At 38.3% G+C, this 20,459-nt stretch overlaps 2 protein-coding genes across 6 annotated transcripts in view; both read left to right on the forward strand.

Moving 5' to 3' along the window:
* The window catches only part of camk2a (calcium/calmodulin-dependent protein kinase II alpha), a 33,777-nt gene extending 20,806 nt beyond the window's left edge, over window positions 1-12,971 (forward strand). For 2 of the 4 annotated variants that reach the window (XM_037120005.1, XM_037120009.1), the window contains 6 exons: window positions 1,712-1,752; window positions 3,149-3,197; window positions 3,381-3,456; window positions 4,390-4,484; window positions 4,630-4,868; window positions 5,648-12,971. In XM_037120005.1, the coding sequence (XP_036975900.1) occupies window positions 1,712-1,752; window positions 3,149-3,197; window positions 3,381-3,456; window positions 4,390-4,484; window positions 4,630-4,862 (494 nt within the window). In that variant the 3' untranslated portion in view covers window positions 4,863-4,868; window positions 5,648-12,971. Of the gene's footprint in view, window positions 1-1,711; window positions 1,753-3,148; window positions 3,198-3,380; window positions 3,457-4,389; window positions 4,485-4,629; window positions 4,876-5,647 lie in introns of all 4 variants that reach the window. The other 2 variants (XM_037120008.1, XM_037120007.1) reach the window with 2 other exon arrangements.
* Window positions 12,972-15,717: 2,746 nt separating this feature from the next.
* rps14 (ribosomal protein S14) lies at window positions 15,718-19,257 on the forward strand. 2 transcript variants are annotated; one of them, XM_037120490.1, is made up of 5 exons: window positions 15,718-15,868; window positions 17,321-17,472; window positions 17,647-17,808; window positions 17,892-17,968; window positions 19,148-19,257. In XM_037120490.1, exons 2-5 carry the CDS (start codon window positions 17,324-17,326, stop codon window positions 19,213-19,215), a joined length of 456 nt encoding a protein of 151 aa, XP_036976385.1. In that variant the 5' UTR covers window positions 15,718-15,868; window positions 17,321-17,323; the 3' UTR covers window positions 19,216-19,257. The 2 variants fall into 2 exon arrangements, with proteins under 2 accessions (XP_036976385.1, XP_036976386.1); XM_037120491.1 differs by having other exon boundaries at window positions 15,816-15,913.
* Window positions 19,258-20,459: the final 1,202 nt, after the last annotated feature.

Here is a 20,459-nt window from a genome sequence, read left to right on the forward strand (position 1 = left end):
GCATATGAAAATGACATCCTTCGAACCAGATTTGAGCCACCGACCTAAGGATAACTGCCTCTGCCCACCTACAGTCTTCCACTCTACCAGCTGAGCTATCGAAGGAAGCAATCAGCCAGGAATCACAGAGAGTTACATGGACTGTTCCATGGCAACAAGCCACCTGTGTTATTAAATGCATCTGCTTGCTTAACACTGGGACATGTGTGGCAAATTTGAGGTCAGCCAATTTGTTCACCGGCAGACGTGGAACAGCTTATGAAACCAATCAAACACACAGCTCTGAAAAGATTGTCTTCAAATCTTTAGATTGTAAACAAGACACAGTCCTCTAGTCGGACATGAATGACAAACATAGCGAGTATATTCTTTAAGTCGGATGAGCATCACAGTGTGAATATAAGTTAAGGTTTGGTAGTATCCTGACAGATTAACGATACAGTGTTCAAAGAGGATGGGATTTGAATCCATGCACTTTGAGTACAATGGATAAATATTCAATCGCCCTAACCACTCGTCTTTGGCTGGACAGGCTGTGATATTCACCTACTCCAGAAAAACCATTTCTGCCAACAGCACTGCTTCCTTATGAGGCCTGACAGAGTGTCCATTTACTAAAATCTACTTTAAAAATAAGACATTTAAGACATAATCTCTTAACTGAACAGTACATCAGGGATGTGAGCCAAAAAACATGAAAAAGTTCAATCCTTTTTGAATTCAAGCAGTCTGACACCACTGTATCCAAATAAAAACAGCTGACCCCACACAATTAACATCAATGTAACATTGTTCAATTCTTAGATTTGACCTAATTATCCAAATACTGTTTAATAAGAATCAGTAATGAGACGTCAATCTGATATCAGTCCGGAGACAAAATGTCTGTTTGGCTGGTGAAGTGAATCATAGGGGACGACAGCTGAGGTCTCATCTGGACACCTCACGACGACAGAATGTTTTATCCTGGCTTGCTGAGTTGACAAATTAGACTACAGGTTGTTAATGTTGACCAATATGAGCACAGAGAGCTCGTCGCTGTGAACCTGATGAAGTGAATGAGGAAGGATACCTTTTTACACAAAGCTTCTCATGCCATATCTGTTTAGATTCTGTTACATTTCCTACACATCTCACCGAATCCCAGCAACATCTAGGAGTCTTCGATCATCTGACATAGAACTCGTCTGAACACATCAGCTCACATGATAAAACGCTTCCTGCTGTATTTCCGTCTGTGAGAGGGTCCAGCATTCAGCCTCCCCGGTGTGTCTGAAGCTGATGTTTCAGTGTGAACATTCAGGAATGTGTTTCGGTGTTTCTGCTCTCCAACTATCTCAAGCTCAAACTAAATTTGGCCTCTACTCTCTGAGTGACCCACATGTGACGCTGGGACCTCCCTCCACCTGCCTGTCTGTCTGTCTGTCTGTTTAACTCTTGAATCTGTCTGTGCCTGCCTTCAGACAGACAGAAAACAAGTCAGACAGTCAGGCTGTTTTGCCGTTTTCCATTCATTTTCTTTTTGTTTTTATGATTTTAAACTCTTACTCTTTGGGATCATTTTTTCTTTCCTTTATCTTGAAGCATTTCTGTCAGTTGGTTTGAAGGCAGCGAGTTGTCGGTACGATGCCGTCGCTCCTCTTCTCTGCCTTTGTTCCTTTCTTTCTGACTCTGCTGCTTCTTTTTCTCTTCATTGTCATCCCTCGTTCAGGAGGAAAAAGTGGAAGCAACAAGAAGACCGACGGAGTCAAGGTGAAGACTTTATCATTGTCATTATTTTTATTGTTATTATTATAATTCCATTCAAAATAAAGTGTAATAACTTTGGTGACTTAATAACATCCCCACTTTGTGTTCTTTGTGGTAACAAATATAATAAATATCATTAATCAATGGCAATGATGTTACAAATGCTAAATGCCAACACCAGCATGCTGAAATGTTAATGTTTTACAGACAAAAGGTTTTACCCTTTACAAAAATATGTTTTAGCCTGTTAGCATGCAAAGATTAGCTACTTAGCAGTTGACACTAACAAGATCATGATTAAATGGTAAATTATAGTTAATTAAATGTGTGTTAATACTGTACTTTTAACAAACAAAATAAAACTGTATTAACCATTTATCTAGCAATTGTAAACATGTATCACTTAGAACTTTACAACAGCCCTCTAAATAATGTTTATAGATGAACTACACAGTATTTATCAACCATTTACAAAGTATTACAAACATCAGTTGCAAATTTTAAATAAATACTCACTTAAAGGTGAAAATTAATCACCTGTCAGATTCATGAAAATAGAGGGTAATTTTACCAGAGTACCCGCCAACTGTAGCTGACATTAGCTTGTTAGCTCAGTTAGCCATGTGGCTAGCAGTCCCATAAGTCAGTGCCCACCACCTGAGGCCTGAGCTTTATTATCAGACTATTGTATCTTGAGGTACAAAGTGGTAATCATCAGAAGGTGCCAGTGTTACCTGGGTAACAGGATAACTTCAGTATACATCTCTGCAACAAAGCACAGGAAGGTCTTTATCATCATGCTAAAATGGTTATTTCTTCACACTAAATCATTTTTGAATGTTTAATTCTAACATATTGCTCCATTAACAAATGTTTTTTTAAAGCATGTCATCTTAGTCAACTGTAAAATAACTACTAACCAACTTTTACCATGGTTAATATAAAGTCTTACCTTTACCGCTAACTGGCTAATGTTAGAATGCTTACATGCTAAAATACCATAGTGACTATGGTAAACCATCATAGCTGCCTGCAAAACATCCCCAATGTTAGCATTTTCACTGTCAGCATGTTCACATTTAGCTAAGTAGCACAGCTGCTAGTTTGATTAAATGACACAAAATTAACATATAAACATATTCTTTCAGAAACAGACAGAAAACTCAGCTAAAACACTTGTAGGTCGAGGGTTGTCATCACATGTGTTGGTATCTTCCCTCTGATATTTGATGAGACCGGGCGTCCCTCTTGAGATTTGGCAGCCAGTCAGAGGGTGATTGTGACAGCTGAGAATGAGCAGCAGCCTTCCTGTTGTTTGTGTGGGTGATATCAGCATCACAGCAGTCTGAAGTCAAATCTGTGTGAAACATCATCACTGTGACTCATGTTGTTGTTGTAGGAATCATCTGAGAGCACAAACACCACTATAGAGGATGAAGACACCAGAGGTACACACACACAACCACACACACACACACACACACACACACACACACACACAGTGTTCACAGCTCTGTTCGTTAATGACTGACAGGTTTTTAAAAGCCTAAAGAGGATTCAGCTAAGATGCAAAATTGATACAATGATGATACTAACCTGTCTGTCTGATTGTCTGCCTGTCCGTCTATCAGTGAGGAAACAGGACATCATTAAAGTCACTGAACAACTTATCGAGGCAATCAGCAATGGAGACTTTGAGAGCTACACGTATGTAACACACACACACACACACACACACACACACACACACCATCTCTTTAATCCCCTGTCTCTTTACTTCCTGTGAACTCGACAGTGACATTATATTCACATCCAACCTGAGTGATCACGCTACTTTTTCAGCCTCCAGTCAGTTACTTCGCTTTTCACAGTTAGCTTTGAACATAGTGTTTAAGCTGGGGTTGGTATGTTATTCTAAAAGCATGTTTTGTAATATGTAAAATCTCTCAATATCTTGAAAGCAATCAATGCTTCAAATGCCTTGAAATAAAAGGAAACAATCCAGCGAATGTGGCCTCTAATTATCCCATCCAGTCATCTTACTCAGCCTATATGAAACAACTGAACAGGGTACCTGTCTATCTGTCTACATACCTGCGTCACATACATACCTTTGTTTTAATACATGGAGTCATGTTCAATATAATTTGGCATTTTTGATAGGAATTTACAAAAAAACCCACTTTTTTTTAATGTCAAAGTGAAGACAGATTTCTACAAAGTCAACGTCTTCATTGTGAACTTATTAAAATATATAATGTGAAATAAATTAACTGCAGCTGCCATTAGCTTGCTAGATCAGTTAGCCCTGCAGCTAACAGTCCTTTCAGTCAGTTATTTTCAGACTGTGGTACGTATTTAGGCAGTTGTTTGTATTTATTAGCAGAAAAGGGATGAGATTTTTTTGGGCTGGATGTTTCAAACGTAAGCTTGATTTTGCTGTTTTCCACTGCCTCAATAAACCCTAGCTTTCCGGTAGAAAAACTAATGTGATCACAAATGTTGGAGGCCAATGTCACATTATTGTAGCGTTGACAGATAGTAAACAAATGTGCTGTTCGTAAAAACTGGTATATGTCACACTACATTTTGCAAGCAGAGATTAAGACTCTTATTCTGAAAGTTACATTGTCTTTACAGTAAAATGTGTGACCCAGCTGTGACGGCGTTCGAGCCCGAGGCGCTGGGGAATCTGGTTGAAGGCTTAGACTTCCACCGCTTTTATTTTGAAAACTGTGAGTTGAACCGAACTTCCTGCATGTCTGACTGTCCCAGTCTGGTTTATAACTTATGACACCTGGTGTGGAGACAATAACAGGAGCATCTAATTAAATAGGCAGGCATATACCTGTCCAGGTAACTGTCTCCATCTCTCCTTAGTGTGGTCTAAGAACAGTAAACCGGTCCACACTACCATCTTGAACCCTCATATCCACCTGGTCGGGGACGAGGCCGCCTGCATCGCCTACATCAGAGTGACGCAGTACATCGACGCCAATGGGACGCCTCGCACTGCCCAATCAGAGGAGACTAGGGTGTGGCACCGTCGCGATGGGAAGTGGCAGATCGTCCATTTCCACCGCTCAGGCTCCCCCTCCACACTCAGCAAGTAAGAACAGGTCAGAGGTCAGTTTTAAACAGGTCAGACATGGCTTATATGGCAGAGAGGAAGACTTATTATCTTTTTATCTTGTTAGCCAATAATTCAGTAGCTTTTTTTTGAAAAACGATGAACTGCAGGTCAGGAGAAGTAAAGAGAACAGTAGACAGGAAACAGAAAGAACTTAGGATACTTGTTGAACATATATAAGCATGTTCCCTGCTTGCTAGCAAGTTGGCACTTGCACTAGCTACTGATCCTGTGAGTATTAACCAGGTAACCAAGACTCAAGAAAAAAAGATATCTTACAAAGATGCGTCAGAGACACCTCCTGGTGTGAACAGTCTAAAATGTCTTAAATATATTTGTAATATTATTATTACCAGAATGGCACTCAGCAGAGCTATTGCCTCTGCTACGTCGAGTGTCTTTAATTCAATTAAACCTAATTTAATATAGAATCAAACATATTTAAATCTGCTAGATTAGGATTTTTATTTGGATCCTCACTTATAGATATCAGGATTTGGGTCAAGGCCCATCCTCCATCCAAGTTTCATTGAAATCTTTTTAATAGTTCTGTATATTCCTGATCACAAACTAACCAACCAACCAAAAAATTCTGTTTGATTACGTCTGTAAACAATTAACAAATTATGTAAATGGGAGGTTTTTTTTTAATAATTATTAAACATTTTAGGTTTAAGGTTTTGTAACAGTCACAATGTGTTGAAACTTTGTCATTGTATCGTAATTCATTAACTGTGATTTTTTTTTTTTTTTTTTTTGTCCATGCAGTTAACTTCCAGAGTGGGTGGGTCTTTGATGGGGCCGCCGTCGCCTTGACAACTGATTGATTGACAGCAGGCCAGGCGTCTGACACCAACCAATCAGGATTTAGTTTGGGAAAACAAGATGAATGAGGAGGGGGGGCGGGGCCAGAGAGCAGTGAACTGCACAACCAACCGATCAATCGACCAATCAGCTCGTCTGGACTTTGCTTCAGCCACACCCCTTCCCAATTAGCCAATCAGCTATACAGCAGAGATTGTAATAATGGGTGAAAACCTCTTATCTCCAAATCCTCCTTCAAGATGATTGACAGGACCATCGCCTCAACAACTGACAACACAACTGACTCAATGCCGTTAGTTAGCTCTTAATTAGTTTTTAATTAGTTTTTAGTTTCTGCCTGAAAACACACCGAGACTGTATTTCAATATCTTTGAATTAACAAATGAAATATACTTTAGAGTTCAATGAGGAGTTAAATAGATTGAGGGGACTTTGGTTTGCCGTAACATATTATCAGCTGCAAATTAAAATATTTTTTGGGAATATTAAAAAAAAAATCTGGCATGATAAATGACAAGAGTGGATTAAAGAGATTGCAGTAGGTTTCTGCAGGCTTCTCGGCTTGGTTAATGGGTTTAACCCCTTTATAAAATCACAAAATAATGTTACAAGACTTTTATTTTACAATGAAGTTGTGAATTAATATAGATATTAAAATGTATTAAGAAGTTTTAGATGAAAATTATTCAGTGAAAATAAAGTATATAACAATCCCCTTATGTATCCAATTAAATTACAAAATTTCAATTAAACCCTTTAAATTTACCATGAAAAGCACCTCTGACTTCAGATCATGAAATCACCGCAGTTATATCTTATTAATGAGAAATTATCATTTGCAGCATTGCACCGTAAAAGTTAGTGTGGATCCCACATTTGTGCTTAATTAAAGACTATTGAATAGATTCTTAACGGTTTTGTTCCACCTATTAGGTTTTGATTCCAGCATTAAATTGAAATAAAAAAAAAATATCCAACGAAATGAGTTCTGTTTCCTGGAGATATGAGATTTCCACCTGACAGTGAAGATATCTGACTAGAGTAATATCTATAAAATCATTGTTAGGTATTAATTATTATTTGCCCAATTATCTCCTGGTCAGAACCAGGGCTGTACGCCCCCAAAATACCCACAATTTCTCATGAATGATTCACAATACTTATAATAAATAACACAGAATAAACACAGTAAACATGCAATGACAAATAAAATACAGTAGAAAACAAAACACTAAATTGCACATTTTGTTGAAAGAATCCTTTATATTTATATATGTATTTATTTATAGTATGTTGGAATTTAACTCAATCTTTAAAACAATCTTAAAATAAATATTCGGATGTAAACATCATGACAGGTTTACATCCTCAGTGATCATAATAATATTGTTCTCATACAATTTAACATTATGCTCATCATTTGTTTTTCAGACAGATTTTATTATTCAGGTTCTTCATAAGATTAAATGAATCATATATATATATATAAACAGAATTTTATCTCACAATTATGACATGGTAACGTTGTGATGTTTGGGCCTAAAGAGCGATCAGCTGCTTTTGTAACTACATCATCAAACAGAGTAAATGTGATAGTAATGTAATATTTAATAATTAATATAAGCAGTTCAGGAAATGCTAAAAACACCCCGATGAGTTTTGGATGTTGGATGCTCATCTCTCTGCTTCCATTGGGCTCGCAGAGCTCCACAAGCTTCCACCCTCTCCGGTCTGTGATCTTCCATGAACAGCCACACCTCCACCCCCCACGACCCGTGACCCCCCTGCCAGGTGTCCTAAGGAGGAGGGCCTTAACGAGGTACCTTAACGAGCTGTCTGCCTGCCGCCTGCTCTCCACTCCAGGCTTCATTAGAGGAAGGAACTGTAAAATGTTTTAGATTCAGAGATGAAGAAGAAAGGAAGAAAGCATGTGACAAAAACAGAAAGAAGAAGAAAAGAAGGAAACAACTTATTCTCTCTGATTTTATTTTAGCACTTAACTCCAAAATGAAATGAAATCTAATTAGAGTTTATCAGCATTAAAATTGATAAAATGAATTCAAACAATTAAAAAACTATTGGGTGAATTGATAATTACATTCAAAGTGATTTTTAATGAACTGTTGGGTGCTCTAACAAAATCAAAGTATGTCTCTTTGTGGTTTCCATTTGTCTGATTATCGATCTCCTTTGGGATGCCAAATGAATACAAAATGAACTCTTGTTTTCAGAATTTTTAAGGTTTTGAAGTAAAAGAACTGCAAAAGATCCACAGTGATGCTTGGAAAGCCAATCAGAATCACTGACACAGTATCTCACCATCTATTGCCGGGAACAAAGATCAGAAAACAACAAACATTCATCTCTATGGAGTCCTAGAAGTGACAAAAATAACAGACAAATTAAAAGTTCAAACGATAAACAAATTTAAAAGAACAATTTTCAAAATTAAATCAAATTAAATCTTTTAAGGCTGTAATTGATATTGATTCTATTTATCTTATTTTTGCAATCCTTCAAATTTGAATATTAACGTGTCATTAACAGCTGAACAAATGCGTTATTAACAAAGCTGTAAATATAGCAGTAGGCTTTGAAGTGATATTTACAGACTAGCCTCATTTACATGATGCCATGAGATTAAAGGACTAAATTATATTTGAAAGCAATTAGTTAAAGAACAAAAAATGTATCCTATTCTATTGATCTATTCTGACTTTCATAGGAGCAACAAGGAAATTGTTACGAGGGCAAAGTGTAAAATGTGAAGCTGGTAGAGGATTGAACGTACAAAAAGGGAGACAGAAAGTGAAGAGTTGATCGTATAACATTTTAATTTTTCAACTCATGTATTCGATTTGTGTTTGTGGGTTTTGTCTCTTCTGAGCCTCCGTCCAACTGGACAATCTGACTGGTGTTCCCGTTGTGTTGGTCTGTCGGTGGTGTGGACGCTGTGTGAAACCTCATATCTCTATTTACACTATTTTTTAGGACACCTAACAATTTTCTGTTTCAAAGTGGCTGCATTCAACAGTTTTGTTGGTGAATTCTTTTTTTAGGAGATATGAGGTTTTGTGGTAATGGCTGCGTTCTTAAAACGTTAGATTTTTGACTGGAGTTCTGTATGGAGAGCTTGTATTTCTTCCTCTTCATTGATGGTGTTTACTTTTTGTACAGAAAATGTGGTTTTCTGCATGCAAGACTTGACTTTGTGTTTTGTGTTTCGGCTTCGCCCTCTGCTGCGTTTTGGCATTCGCGGCTGCCATGTTGTTTTCCAGCTCTCCAGTGACTTGACTCGGACTTGTTAGCTTTGTTAGCATTCCTCACTGGGAGCAATGGTGTCTGCTAGCCACGACCTAACAAAACGCCAGCAGTGCCGTCTTTGATATTCTGCGACTTTTGACCCGTTGTGTTCGTCTCAGAGGCTTTAGCAGCTTTTTACCGTCGGGAGAATGTAGAACTTTGTACAATCAGATTCTTACTATGATGATGATATTATTATTCTCGATATATCGCGTTTGTATATTTAAAAGCTTTTTAATGTTTGAATCAGACATCCAGTGCTACCGTTGTGTGAATCACCCTGTAGAGAACACATTGTGTTTTACTAGCTTTATTATTTTTGTTAGTATGATATGCATTATAGCGTGTGACACAAGTTCCCTTAGCAACCGCTGAATGTGTTTGCCACAGCGCCGCTGCCTTTTTTTTTTTACTTGACATCTCTTTGCTATTGGGCGTCCCGGCTCTGGAAATACTCAACAAACCGAGGAGGCTGAACATCTGGTCAAAGGTCAACTTGTGGCTGTTTCCAAATGATCTCTGACTCCTGCAACTTGAAAGTTGAAGAGAAAAGAATGGGGCCTTTTCTTGATGGTGTCACCAGTTAAAGGGTGGGGCTACTGTAAGGGCGGAGCCTGCTACTGGCGCTGTATTGCGTGGTGTCAGTCTTAAGCTCCACCCACTAATAAAACATTTTGAATAACTAAGTATAGTCGATAGTCGATTAAATTTCGATTAAAGCAGTTCTTCACACCCTTTAAGGTTTGAGATCCTTTTTAAATTTAAAGTGAACTCAACAAGGTGAGAATAAACAGAATAGACAGATAGCTGTGTTATGCTAATAATAGCCAGCATGCTAGCTGTTTTTTTTTTTCTGACTGATTCTGAATCAGGTGTAAAAATGTTTAAATTTAGATCCTCTCATAGGCTAATTTGCAAAACACCATTGTAACCAACCAAAATGAGTACCATGTTCTGAGTATTTAAGCAAAGCACAATGAAAGTCTTATGAACAGCTGGAGATACAGCCCTTCAGACATGTGATTGCTCAACAGACAACAATATCTGGGGATTTTGCCAACTAGGAAGTTGAGTACACCAAACACGTATCAAAAGTTCTTGCGGGTATTTTTTTTCTGTCTTAGAAGATACTGTTCTTCTGACTCCTTAAGTTTCGTCCAAAATTCTGTTAATTTGATGACAGCAACAGAGATCAAGCAGGAACGTTTTCTTTAACAGATTTCTCTTTTTATTTTAATTGCCACTAGCCAAGTATCTCATAAGGTTTTCAGCTACTGTTGGCACCAAAAGTTGAACTTGGGTAGGAACTTTCCCTGAGGTCTGGCTCTATATGTTTTTCTGATCCACAGTTGGTTTTACTCTCCTCATCAACACATTTATCCAAAACTTGAGTGCAACCACAGTTGGGACGCCAAATGGCACCTGCAGAGTGAATGGCTGTTTTATACAGTAGACTAGTCTGTGTTTTCTAAACCTCCACTTTGACCTTTTAAGACACTTGAAAGTTTTATTTATTCGTGGTGGAAATCTTTGAGCTCTGGGGACGCTCAGATGCTCCCTGCAAATATCTGAGATGTCATTTTTTTAGAACTATTTTGGTGTTTATGCTTGAAACTGAAGAATTCATCGTAAAGCAGATTTCATGTTACTCCGATGAACCGATGCTGATGTTTTTCCTGTTTTTACCAGATGTTCAGTAGGTGTGGCTGCTCCGTATTTATCCTCATGAATCCAAAGCAGCGACTTCCAACCATCAAGTGATTGATTCAGTCTGTGATCCAGAGGAGATGACTGATTCAGGATTTATGACTTTTTGCTCTGATTTTCTCTCAGATGTGAATGTTTCGGTTCCTGGTTGGAAGTCTTTGTTTTTAAGCTTCACCTGCAGCACTGAGAGCATGTTCACCATGGGAAGCTTTTCTTATCGACGTGATGGGAAACAGCAGGAGAAGGTCACTTCAGAGACTGCAGAAACTCTTGGCTCTGGCTACAAGATAACAGGTTTTCAGCAAGCTAACATCCTAGTGTGTGGCTTAAATTGGTCACAGTAAGACATGCTAATAATGCTAATAGGCTAGCAAACCATTTACCCAGGAGATTAGAGTTGTGGGTTTCTCAGCACTGATACTAAACCTTTTAATTGTTTTTTTGATTGTTATTATTACTTATTAATATTTGCACTTGATTAGATAACATATGCTTGTTTAGTTTTATGTTCTATGAGGTTTAAATTGAGGTTTAAAAGGTCTCAGTCACAGGATAATTTGGATCAAAAACACTTCAAACTACATTTTTCGCTGCTAAAAATGGAAGACACATCAAAATGAAGCTTCTGTTGACTAAAAACATGATATTCATCTAATAGGTTGAGAATTAACAGGATAAAGAAAACGATAGCTGTGTCATGCTGACATTAGCTTGTGTGCTAACTGATTTCCGCTGACTCAGTATGTAAAAATTCTATATCGGTGGTTCTGGAGGTTTGGATTTGTGTCTTCATGTCCGATTGTACATGAATCCGGTGCAAAGACCTGACAGTTTTAACAAGCCACCAACCAAGTGCTGTACAAATTTTATAGTATTTAAGAAAACGCAAGAAGCTCAATTTGTATTTATTTCATGCTGTTCAGTTATTTATAGTGTCCGTTGATCTCAGTATAGTTTGGTAAATTTAAATATGTACTTTTGGTGGAAATTTCCTTTTATTCTTATGCTTAGTCAAACCCCAGCAGTCAATAAATATGACAATAGTCATGAACTCGAGTACCAGCAAAACTGAAAAATGATATTTGGAATCTTCAAAAATGTGTAATTATTTATTCATCAATTTAACTGCTAAGTTTTATTAAGTGTGACCATAACCACACACACTATGGTCTGAATGCTGTTTCACATCCCTGCTACAGTGTCAAGTTCACCAGTTAGGTTTAGCATGACAAAATGTGTACCTTTTGTGTTATTTTTTTGTAGATTTTTGTTTTGCTTAACAACTGTAAAGTGTTATATATTTAGTCCAACAATGATCATAATCTGCTTTAAACACGTGTCATATGTGTTGAATTATAGAATGTAAACCTTGGCTAAACGGCCATATTTCATCAAACTGCTCAAATTCACAGAAACCTGACCTGTGGACATGAACTCAAGTTCAGGTGGCCAGCAAACTCCATGTAAATGTTGGGGTACTTTAAGAAACAACCCGTCCAAGTTTATTTATTCATTTAACTGGTTTCTATAGCATAAAATTAGATCTTTCTACAGTTGGCTTTAAATATTGTTCCTTCACACATCAGTAGTTACTTTCACGACTGAAACTTGAGACTGTAATAGAATTAAAGGTTTGTATCAGTGTGAAGTTTTGTCTGAAGCTCTTTTGCTCTTTGAGGTAATCAATTGAATGTTTTTTGGCTTTTCTTTCAGAAATAGAAGTGAAAAAAATAATAAAATATAAAATATCAAACAATAAACAAACATTCATCTTAACATTTATGGATGTTTTTAAATCAAAATTAATTATTTTCTCATTTCTGTGAAAGCAAAATCCAGAGTTCAAACAGACTGACTCCTCCCTGTTTCCCCTCCGTCATGTTCATGCTCTGCAAAATCAATAATCAATGATCAATAATCAGCTCCTTCATATCCACTCAGCTTTTTCTACTATGATGGATATTGTACTGTACTGTATTAACTCCAATGCTGCATGCTCAGTGTGTAACAGTGTGAAATGTGTGTGTGTATGTGTGTGTGTGTGAGAGAGAGAGAGAGAGAGAGAGAGAGAGAGAGAGAGAGAGAGAGAGAGAGTGTGTGTGTATGTGTGTGTGTGTGTGCGTGTGTGTGTGTGTGTGTGTGTGTGTGTGTACGTATGTGTTTTTAATCTTTTTCCTTTTGTAGTTTTTTGGAGTATTTCTTCTTCTGCATCGTGTTCAAAGTGTTTCTGTAAATAAATTGAGGTGGTAAAACGCTACTGTGTGATTTCCTTCGAAGACACAAACACATTTGGTCGTGTATGTGATGACATTTTGTGCTAAATAATTTCCTCCACCTTGAATTTCTTGCCGAAAAGCAGATGAGTCAACAAGTGACATTTTAAGATAAAGTGCCGGTAAAAAAAAAAAAGAGAGAGAGGCTGTTGTTCAGGTTGACTCACTGCTGAGGGATCAGAGTTTGAAACATGTCAATGTTACTTAAAAGACATTATCGTGTGACGATGCTTCCAACAACTTAGTCCCTCACTGCGAACCTCAATCTTTTATCTTTGATTGATATTGAATTGAATTACTTTTTTTTTTGACAGCGGTGTGATTAAAATTCTTCAGAGTGTGTTCAGCCTCCTAAAGAGACCAGTCACAAGTGTATTCCTTCATGATCAACAAGTTCAGATAGTTGATTCATAAATCAGTTATCTGGATTGGGATCGACAGCCCTGCTCTTTTGGAGCAGATGACACTGCGGTGAGCTTTAATTAAGAAATATCACACTTCAAAGGGTTCAGGCGCAGATAATCCTCTCCTATAGGCCACATGCTGTACATCTCCACTAAATCTCCTGTTTGCGGGCTCCTTTTAATCTCCCCCAACTGACTTCTTTAAAGGAACAGTTCACCCAAATGTGAAACTGTTTATCTCACCTGATGAAAAGTCAAGTGAAGTTCCGTCATGCACTAAACTTTTCTGGAGCTTCACAGCAAAACAGCGTTGCATCATTTTCCTGAACAACTGAAGTAGATGGAGACTACGGGCTGAAAACATCAAATGGCTCCATACAGCTTGGAGTTGGAGTTTGGACTTGAGGATGTTGCTTACACACTTGACGCACAGTTGAGCTCACAGAGGGTGTGCGCCATCACTTTTAGCTTAGCAGCTACAGTGACGGTTTCATCTTAATAAAAAGGCTGTAAACGGGTGACAATATGAACAATTTAAAGGCTCCTCTGAGGCCTTGAGTATTGAGACTGTAGGATCACTTCATTATAGCCTCTCGATACTAGCCTCTCGATACTGTAAAGTTAAGGAGCCTAATTCAGATTTGTTTTGCTGTCTTAATTCTGAATTGTATAAATGAAAATAGCCTAAATGGAAATAAAATAGGCAAAATGTCTTTTCCTTCTATTGTAGATGACAGTTAGATGACATTTCAGTTATAAAAGCTTGAAACTGTTAATGGAGCCTTGTAATGTTGGTGTGCTTGTTTCTGATCTTATTTTAGCAGTCAGATGCTGTCAGCTGATCCTGGAAAAGTTTTGTCTGAAAATTTTGAACTTAAAGTCTTAATTTGGTCCTGAGCTCAAGTTGTGTTTGTTGTAATAACTTGTTCATAAGTGTTTTCCTGTTGGATTCATATCAGTAGATCCTTCTTGATGGGTGCTGCTCTGATGCTTTGCAGCTTCAGTCAGTAAATTTGTGAAAATCTGACTGGTAGTTCATCAGTTCAGATTCATTATACAAGTGTCCCTTTTTTCTTTATTAAAGTCAACAACGTTTTATGACATTAAGTCTGAATCAGGCTTAACCCAACTCCATGTCTAATATGTTTGTACATACACAATTTCAGACTCCTCTTTGTCACCAGAATTACCATAAATATGACTGTGGTCATGTAATTGATAACCAACAGAACTCAAAGCAATGTTTGGAATATTCAGAAACACACACAGTATTTAAAATGTAATTATGTATTCATCCGTTAGTTATATTTAGTATAAAAATAATTGCACATAAAACAGTCTGGATGTTGTTTCACATCCTCGTAGGATTTATCATTTAGGTTTAGAACAAAACAGTAACTCACTGTAACATTATTTCATCTCTTTCTTTTCCCTAAAAATTGGAGAGGTCATGTGTAAAATATGTTATTACTATAAAATGTAAACTCTCACTGGATGATTGTACGTCATTAAACCCCAACACTCTCTATACACCTGACTTGTGGACATGAACTCAGGTGCCCACCAAACTCTGTGTAGATGTTGGGGTATTTAAAGTAACAACATTTCAAAGTTTATTTTTTCATTAACAGTTTAACTTTGTTTAGATTACAAAAAAGCCATTTAGACACTCATGTACAAGGAGATTAGATCTGTAAAGTAGAAGAGAACATGCACAACGGTTTCGGGCAACACACCCTTCTTCAGTGCGCATTCTGGCAATTTCACAATCAGTCTACACAGGTGAGGTGAGTCTATAACCACATCACATCAGCACAACAGGTATATCTCAATAGAGGGAGCAACATCCTTGTGGCTTTTTTTTTTTATATACAAATAGAATTGTGACGAGTTACGAATAAGATGAGGTGTCAGTGGGACATTGTGTGAGAAGATGTTGCATTGGAAACAAAGTAGCACATTTTTTATTTAGTTTATCTTATCGGGTTATTGCCTTATTTTCAATAAGATTAAATCAACATATATTTTAACAATTCTATCAATAAAAAATAAGGCCTTTAAAATAATGCATAAAAACATGCAGGGACCTTTGGAAAATCTAAATACCAAAGGGAATTAGGAAAATATGTATAAATAGAAATAAGTAGATGTACAAGAAATATTATGGTCATAAAAATAAATTAACCAAATGTTTATTAGAACTGCCTCACAAACAGACAAAGACCGCAAAACAAAAAATATTAATTTACATACATTTTATTTGCTTATTTGCTACTCTGACTTATTACATAACTGGAATGCTAAATAGCAAATATAGGCTGCATTAGAAAAAAACTGTATTAAAAAGCTGTGTTGTTCTTGTGAACACCACGCGGCGGCAGCAGCAGCTCATTCCCGCGCTGGATTGACTCAACTTTGGCCCCGGAAGCGGAAATTCTTTCCTTTCTTGTTTCTGCTTCGTATAGAGACACACAGAGGTGGGTTCTCCTCAGCGATTTATCCAACTTTAATCTGCTTTATAGGTGAACATCCGATAACTTAATGTATCCCAATTTATTCTGTGATAATGTTTGTTTCTGTTCGGGGTTAAATTATTTTTCTGCGGGAAAGTTCATGTATGTTTCTGCATGTTTCTCTGTGTGTGTTGCGAGTCGACGAGCTGCCGAAGCATGTCGCCATTTTAGCTCAAGAGTGTTGAGTTTAGTAGCGGGAAAACAGTATTCACTCTTAAATTAAACATACTACAGCGTAGTTAAGGAGGCACTTTGATGTATTTTTGTACCGTCAGGAGCAAAAAAGGCTAATATTGACCAGGTCAGACTACATTGGCTGCTAGAAGCTAGCAGGCTAACGTTAGCATCTTGTCAAACTGCCGGTGGTCACACGTTTGCGCAAGTTTTCGCTTTACATGTAATTTATTGTAGGTAGGAACAGAAAGCGACTCACAAAGTTTGTGGGGGTTCTGAGTGATGATACGGTTGAAGCAGCGCGATCAAATTCGCGTGATAGATGCAAGATTAGCCGCCAGTCTGCTGATTGGGTACCCTCAGTATTATGGACGACAGTGTGTAGAATTGGAGAGGGAATAAATGTAGCCAGTCGGGAAACATTGGATGATTCTTGAAAGGCTGCTGGTAACTTTTTGATGGGCGTTAATTTTGAAAGCTGTCCCACTTCATGTTGTGTATAACCTGCGAGTCACATGGTTGTGCCAGTTTGATGTAAATTGACGGTTTCTCTATGGGAGCTTTGAATGCACTCCTATTCGGACTGAAACTCACTGGAAGCGTTGAAAACGTTGAAATTTAAATGTGTTACATTAATCATTTATATAAGGATGGTGCTTTAAAACTGGATAAAAGGATGAAGAGCATCCTGTAGTCATATGGTTTAACCAGAATTTGACCTGGGGATAGTGGTTTTTTTTTTTCTCTCTCTTTTAGAAATGTTTGAGCATAATTCCTTACTAATAGACAAATCTCCATGTGGAAACATAATGAGCAGGGTGTCTTCTTAATGTTGATGACCGTAGAGCTTGAAACTTGTTTGTACCGTCTTCTGTCAGATGATCCTAAACTTGGTCCTGAACTAAAGTGGTGTTTGTAACTTGTTTTTACGTGTTCCTGTTGGATTCATATTGTTAGATTCTTGCAGATGGATCCTGCTGTGATGCTCTGCAGCTTCAGCCAGCAAGTGCTTGGAAGTCTAGCTGGAATTTCATGAGTTCAGATTCATGATGCGTGCTGCTTTTATTTCTTGACTGAGCTTGTCACCATGATTTCATTGCCACTTAACCCTGCAGATCAGTGACTAGGGTGTATTTTCAGGATCATATGGTGCATCTCAATTGACCACTGCATTGGTTCATGAAGTGTCTGTGGACGTTGTGGCTTCTTTCCCATGTCTAACTCTTTCCTCCTCTTCATCAGACTATGGCTCCTCGTAAAGGGAAGGAAAAGAAGGAGGAGCAGGTCATCAGTCTGGGTCCTCAGGTGGCTGAAGGAGAAAATGTATTTGGAGTTTGCCACATCTTCGCCTCCTTCAATGACACCTTTGTCCACGTCACCGACCTCTCCGGGAAGTAAGTTCACATTTAACATTTCTCCTGGCCAACACTTTCTCATAATTTCTGTTGCAAAACCATGAACTGCCATACCTTACTCGTGCTTGCTGTCATAATTTACTTGACTGTGGAGCAGCTGCAAGCACCGTTGCAGCCCTGTGTCTGATGTCTGATTGGTCTGTGTGCCTCCAGGGAGACAATCTGCCGTGTCACCGGCGGGATGAAGGTGAAGGCCGACAGAGACGAGTCATCTCCATACGCCGCCATGTTGGCAGCTCAGGACGTCGCTCAGCGCTGCAAGGAGCTCGGGATCACAGCTCTGCACATCAAGCTGAGAGCCACCGGAGGAAACAGGTACACACCATACCTGTCAGTGGGACTCCAGTTTGTGTATGTTTTGTAAGTTTTACAATCTGATTGAAACTGTCTGTTTTCAGGACAAAGACTCCTGGACCTGGAGCCCAGTCTGCTCTCAGAGCTCTGGCCCGTTCAGGCATGAAAATCGGACGTATCGGTGAGTCACCAACACACAGACACACATCCCTCCTTTCTGCAGGTCACTTTAAACCCCCCTCAGTCTGGGTATCATCATGTAATCCATGATCACGTCTCTATGGTAACATGGCAGTCAGACATGTTTAACTGCTGCTGATCTGAGATCAGGTAGTCAAGGATTAAATCGGTCTGCATGGAGCTGCTGCTCTCTGACGGCGTATTACGTATTTTTGTAGGTATTCACACCATTGACTTGAAAGTACTAAAACCATGCAAATACTTTTTTCCAAGTCAGGTTATGCACTTAAAATGTAATTATGTGCTTTTACACCTAAATTAGTTTGGTTAGAGTGATGTCTTATCAGTTTGTCCAGTTCGCACAATTGGTGTAAGAGCTACAGACGGACCAACCAGACCGAGACTCCTTGAGATGGTCTCAGCCCACTGTAAAGCACTTTGGTGCAGTTTGAACTGGAAAAGCAAATGAACCAACCTCCAGTTGGTGTTATAGCTTTTTTGACTGTTTTACTAAACCCATCAATTCAACTACTAAACTTCTGTCAGGAAGCAAACTTAGTATGAAATGAGCCTGTACAATATCATTTGATAACCATGGTAACGTGTCCGACAGCATGCGGTGCTTTCCTGGTGGGTTTTAAGTCCATTAAAACTATGTGCCAGAGATCCCACAATAACTGCTGCAATGTTTCTATACGAAATGCCTTTCATGTTGTACATTTGTTTTTTGACATTTGCAGTCTTTCACACAGAGAACATGAATATACATGAGAAACATTTAAGTGCTGCATGAATAGTCCTTCAGCCAAATTTGAGCTCGTCACAAGGGCCCATAATGAGTTGATAAAGTTAAAATATCAAGTGCCTTGCAGTTTTCATACTAATAGAATATTTGGTGTTTAAAGAATATTGTTGCTGTGAGATTTTGTCTTCCTGAATAAGAAAAGTAAGCTGTAAATGGTTGAATTTTCCCTCTGAAAGTAGAAATTGAAGAAAAAGGAAATAGTTGACTACAGTTTTGTGATCCTTTCAGTACTGGAGTACATGAACTCTGTCCCAGTGTGAACTGAGCCTGTAGATAGTTGAAGTTTGCATTGTAGTGTAAAAGTTTTTCCAGTCTGCAATGTTTGACCTCCTTTTTTTCTTTTATTTTTCTTTCTTTCTTCATTGCTTTGATCAGAGGACGTCACTCCGATCCCGTCAGACTCAACCAGGAGGAAGGGTGGCCGTCGTGGTCGCCGTCTGTAAACTGCACCAAGATTTTCTGACAATAAAAAGTTTGAACTCAAATCTGTTTCCACCAAGTCTCTGTTCACTACTGATCTCTGATCAGCCATAAATAATGAGTTCAGTTACTTGTCAGTTGGTAGAGAAACTGATAGATTGGACTGTCTGGTTTGTCTTTCGGACAAGACAAAATTGTTTCAACTAAAATTGTGACCGTTCTGTAGAAACTATTTTATTGAAACAGTATTTGAAACAATTGAAGTTGAAATGGATCTTAAATACTTAATATTGTCGGGAAATTATCTGCATGGTAGACCACAACCCTTTCTGTTAATGTAAATTCTAAGTGGACAGTTTAAAGAAAATCTACACGAGCATAAAATGATGGGTGTTTTCTTTCAATAGTTTGCTACCTGTGGGAATCTGAGCCTCAGATTTAAGTACGTTCATGTAATCCCTTAAACGTTTCTTGACAATTCTTTGATTCAAAGTTTTTGTTTTTCAGTTTTCTTCGTTCAATTTATTTGCCGTTAGTAACCAGGGTGTCTGCGGCTTTGCCTGCTGGAGAGCATGTGATACAGTTGAAGGCTGAAGAACAGTTGGCCTGCTAAATGGACCTTTATTGAAAATAAACTTGATTTTGATTTTCACTATTAAAGGTATTGAAACTAAAGAGTGTTAGTCTTGTGTATATTTATCTGAGGACAGTGACACTTCAGGTGTTCACAGTATTGTGGCCACTGCTTGTACATGCTGTTCACGCTGTCTGCCAGCAGGAGGCAGCAACACACAGTCTGCCTTTAAGGGTCCACAGACTGAACACAGGAAACCTTGAAGTTAAATGATGAAATAATGTACTGGTGACATTTAAATCACTCTGACATTTAGACGTCTGTGTGTCTGTGGGCTTCGACTACCCTTTAGTCTCCCATCATGCAGCTGTGTCACTCCCTGGGGATTGTGGGTAGGAGCGGTGGGTTGCTCGGGGGTTTGAACAGCAGCTCAACATGAGATCTGAGAAGCTGCAGGAGGACAGAGCTCCCACAGATCCACTTCCTGTTTCTTAAAGGTCGAAGTCTGAAGAAATACGAGCTGAAAAGAGTGAAACTGCACCTGAAGGCTGAGGACAGTTTAAAGAAATGTTTCCGACGAATAAAATGTGACGGATGGTTTGGAGTGTTTAGTCTCAGGTGTTTCTGTGTAGTCTTGCACACACACACACACACACACACACACACACACCCATAGAGACTGTGGGCTTGTTG

This window comes from Acanthopagrus latus, chromosome 13 (genome assembly GCF_904848185.1).
Source record: "Acanthopagrus latus isolate v.2019 chromosome 13, fAcaLat1.1, whole genome shotgun sequence".
NCBI classification, from domain to species: domain Eukaryota; kingdom Metazoa; phylum Chordata; class Actinopteri; order Spariformes; family Sparidae; genus Acanthopagrus; species Acanthopagrus latus.

Excerpts from the sequence above, each read along its gene's own strand:
- rps14 (XM_037120490.1), top strand. The coding sequence starts at position 17,324 with ATGGCTCCTCGTAAAGGGAAGGAAAAGAAGGAGGAGCAGGTCATCAGT. Across the intron at positions 17,809-17,891 it reads AGAGCCACCGGAGGAAACAG|GACAAAGACTCCTGGACCTG; the intron begins GTACACACCATA and ends GTCTGTTTTCAG. Across the intron at positions 17,969-19,147 it reads CATGAAAATCGGACGTATCG|AGGACGTCACTCCGATCCCG; the intron begins GTGAGTCACCAA and ends TGCTTTGATCAG.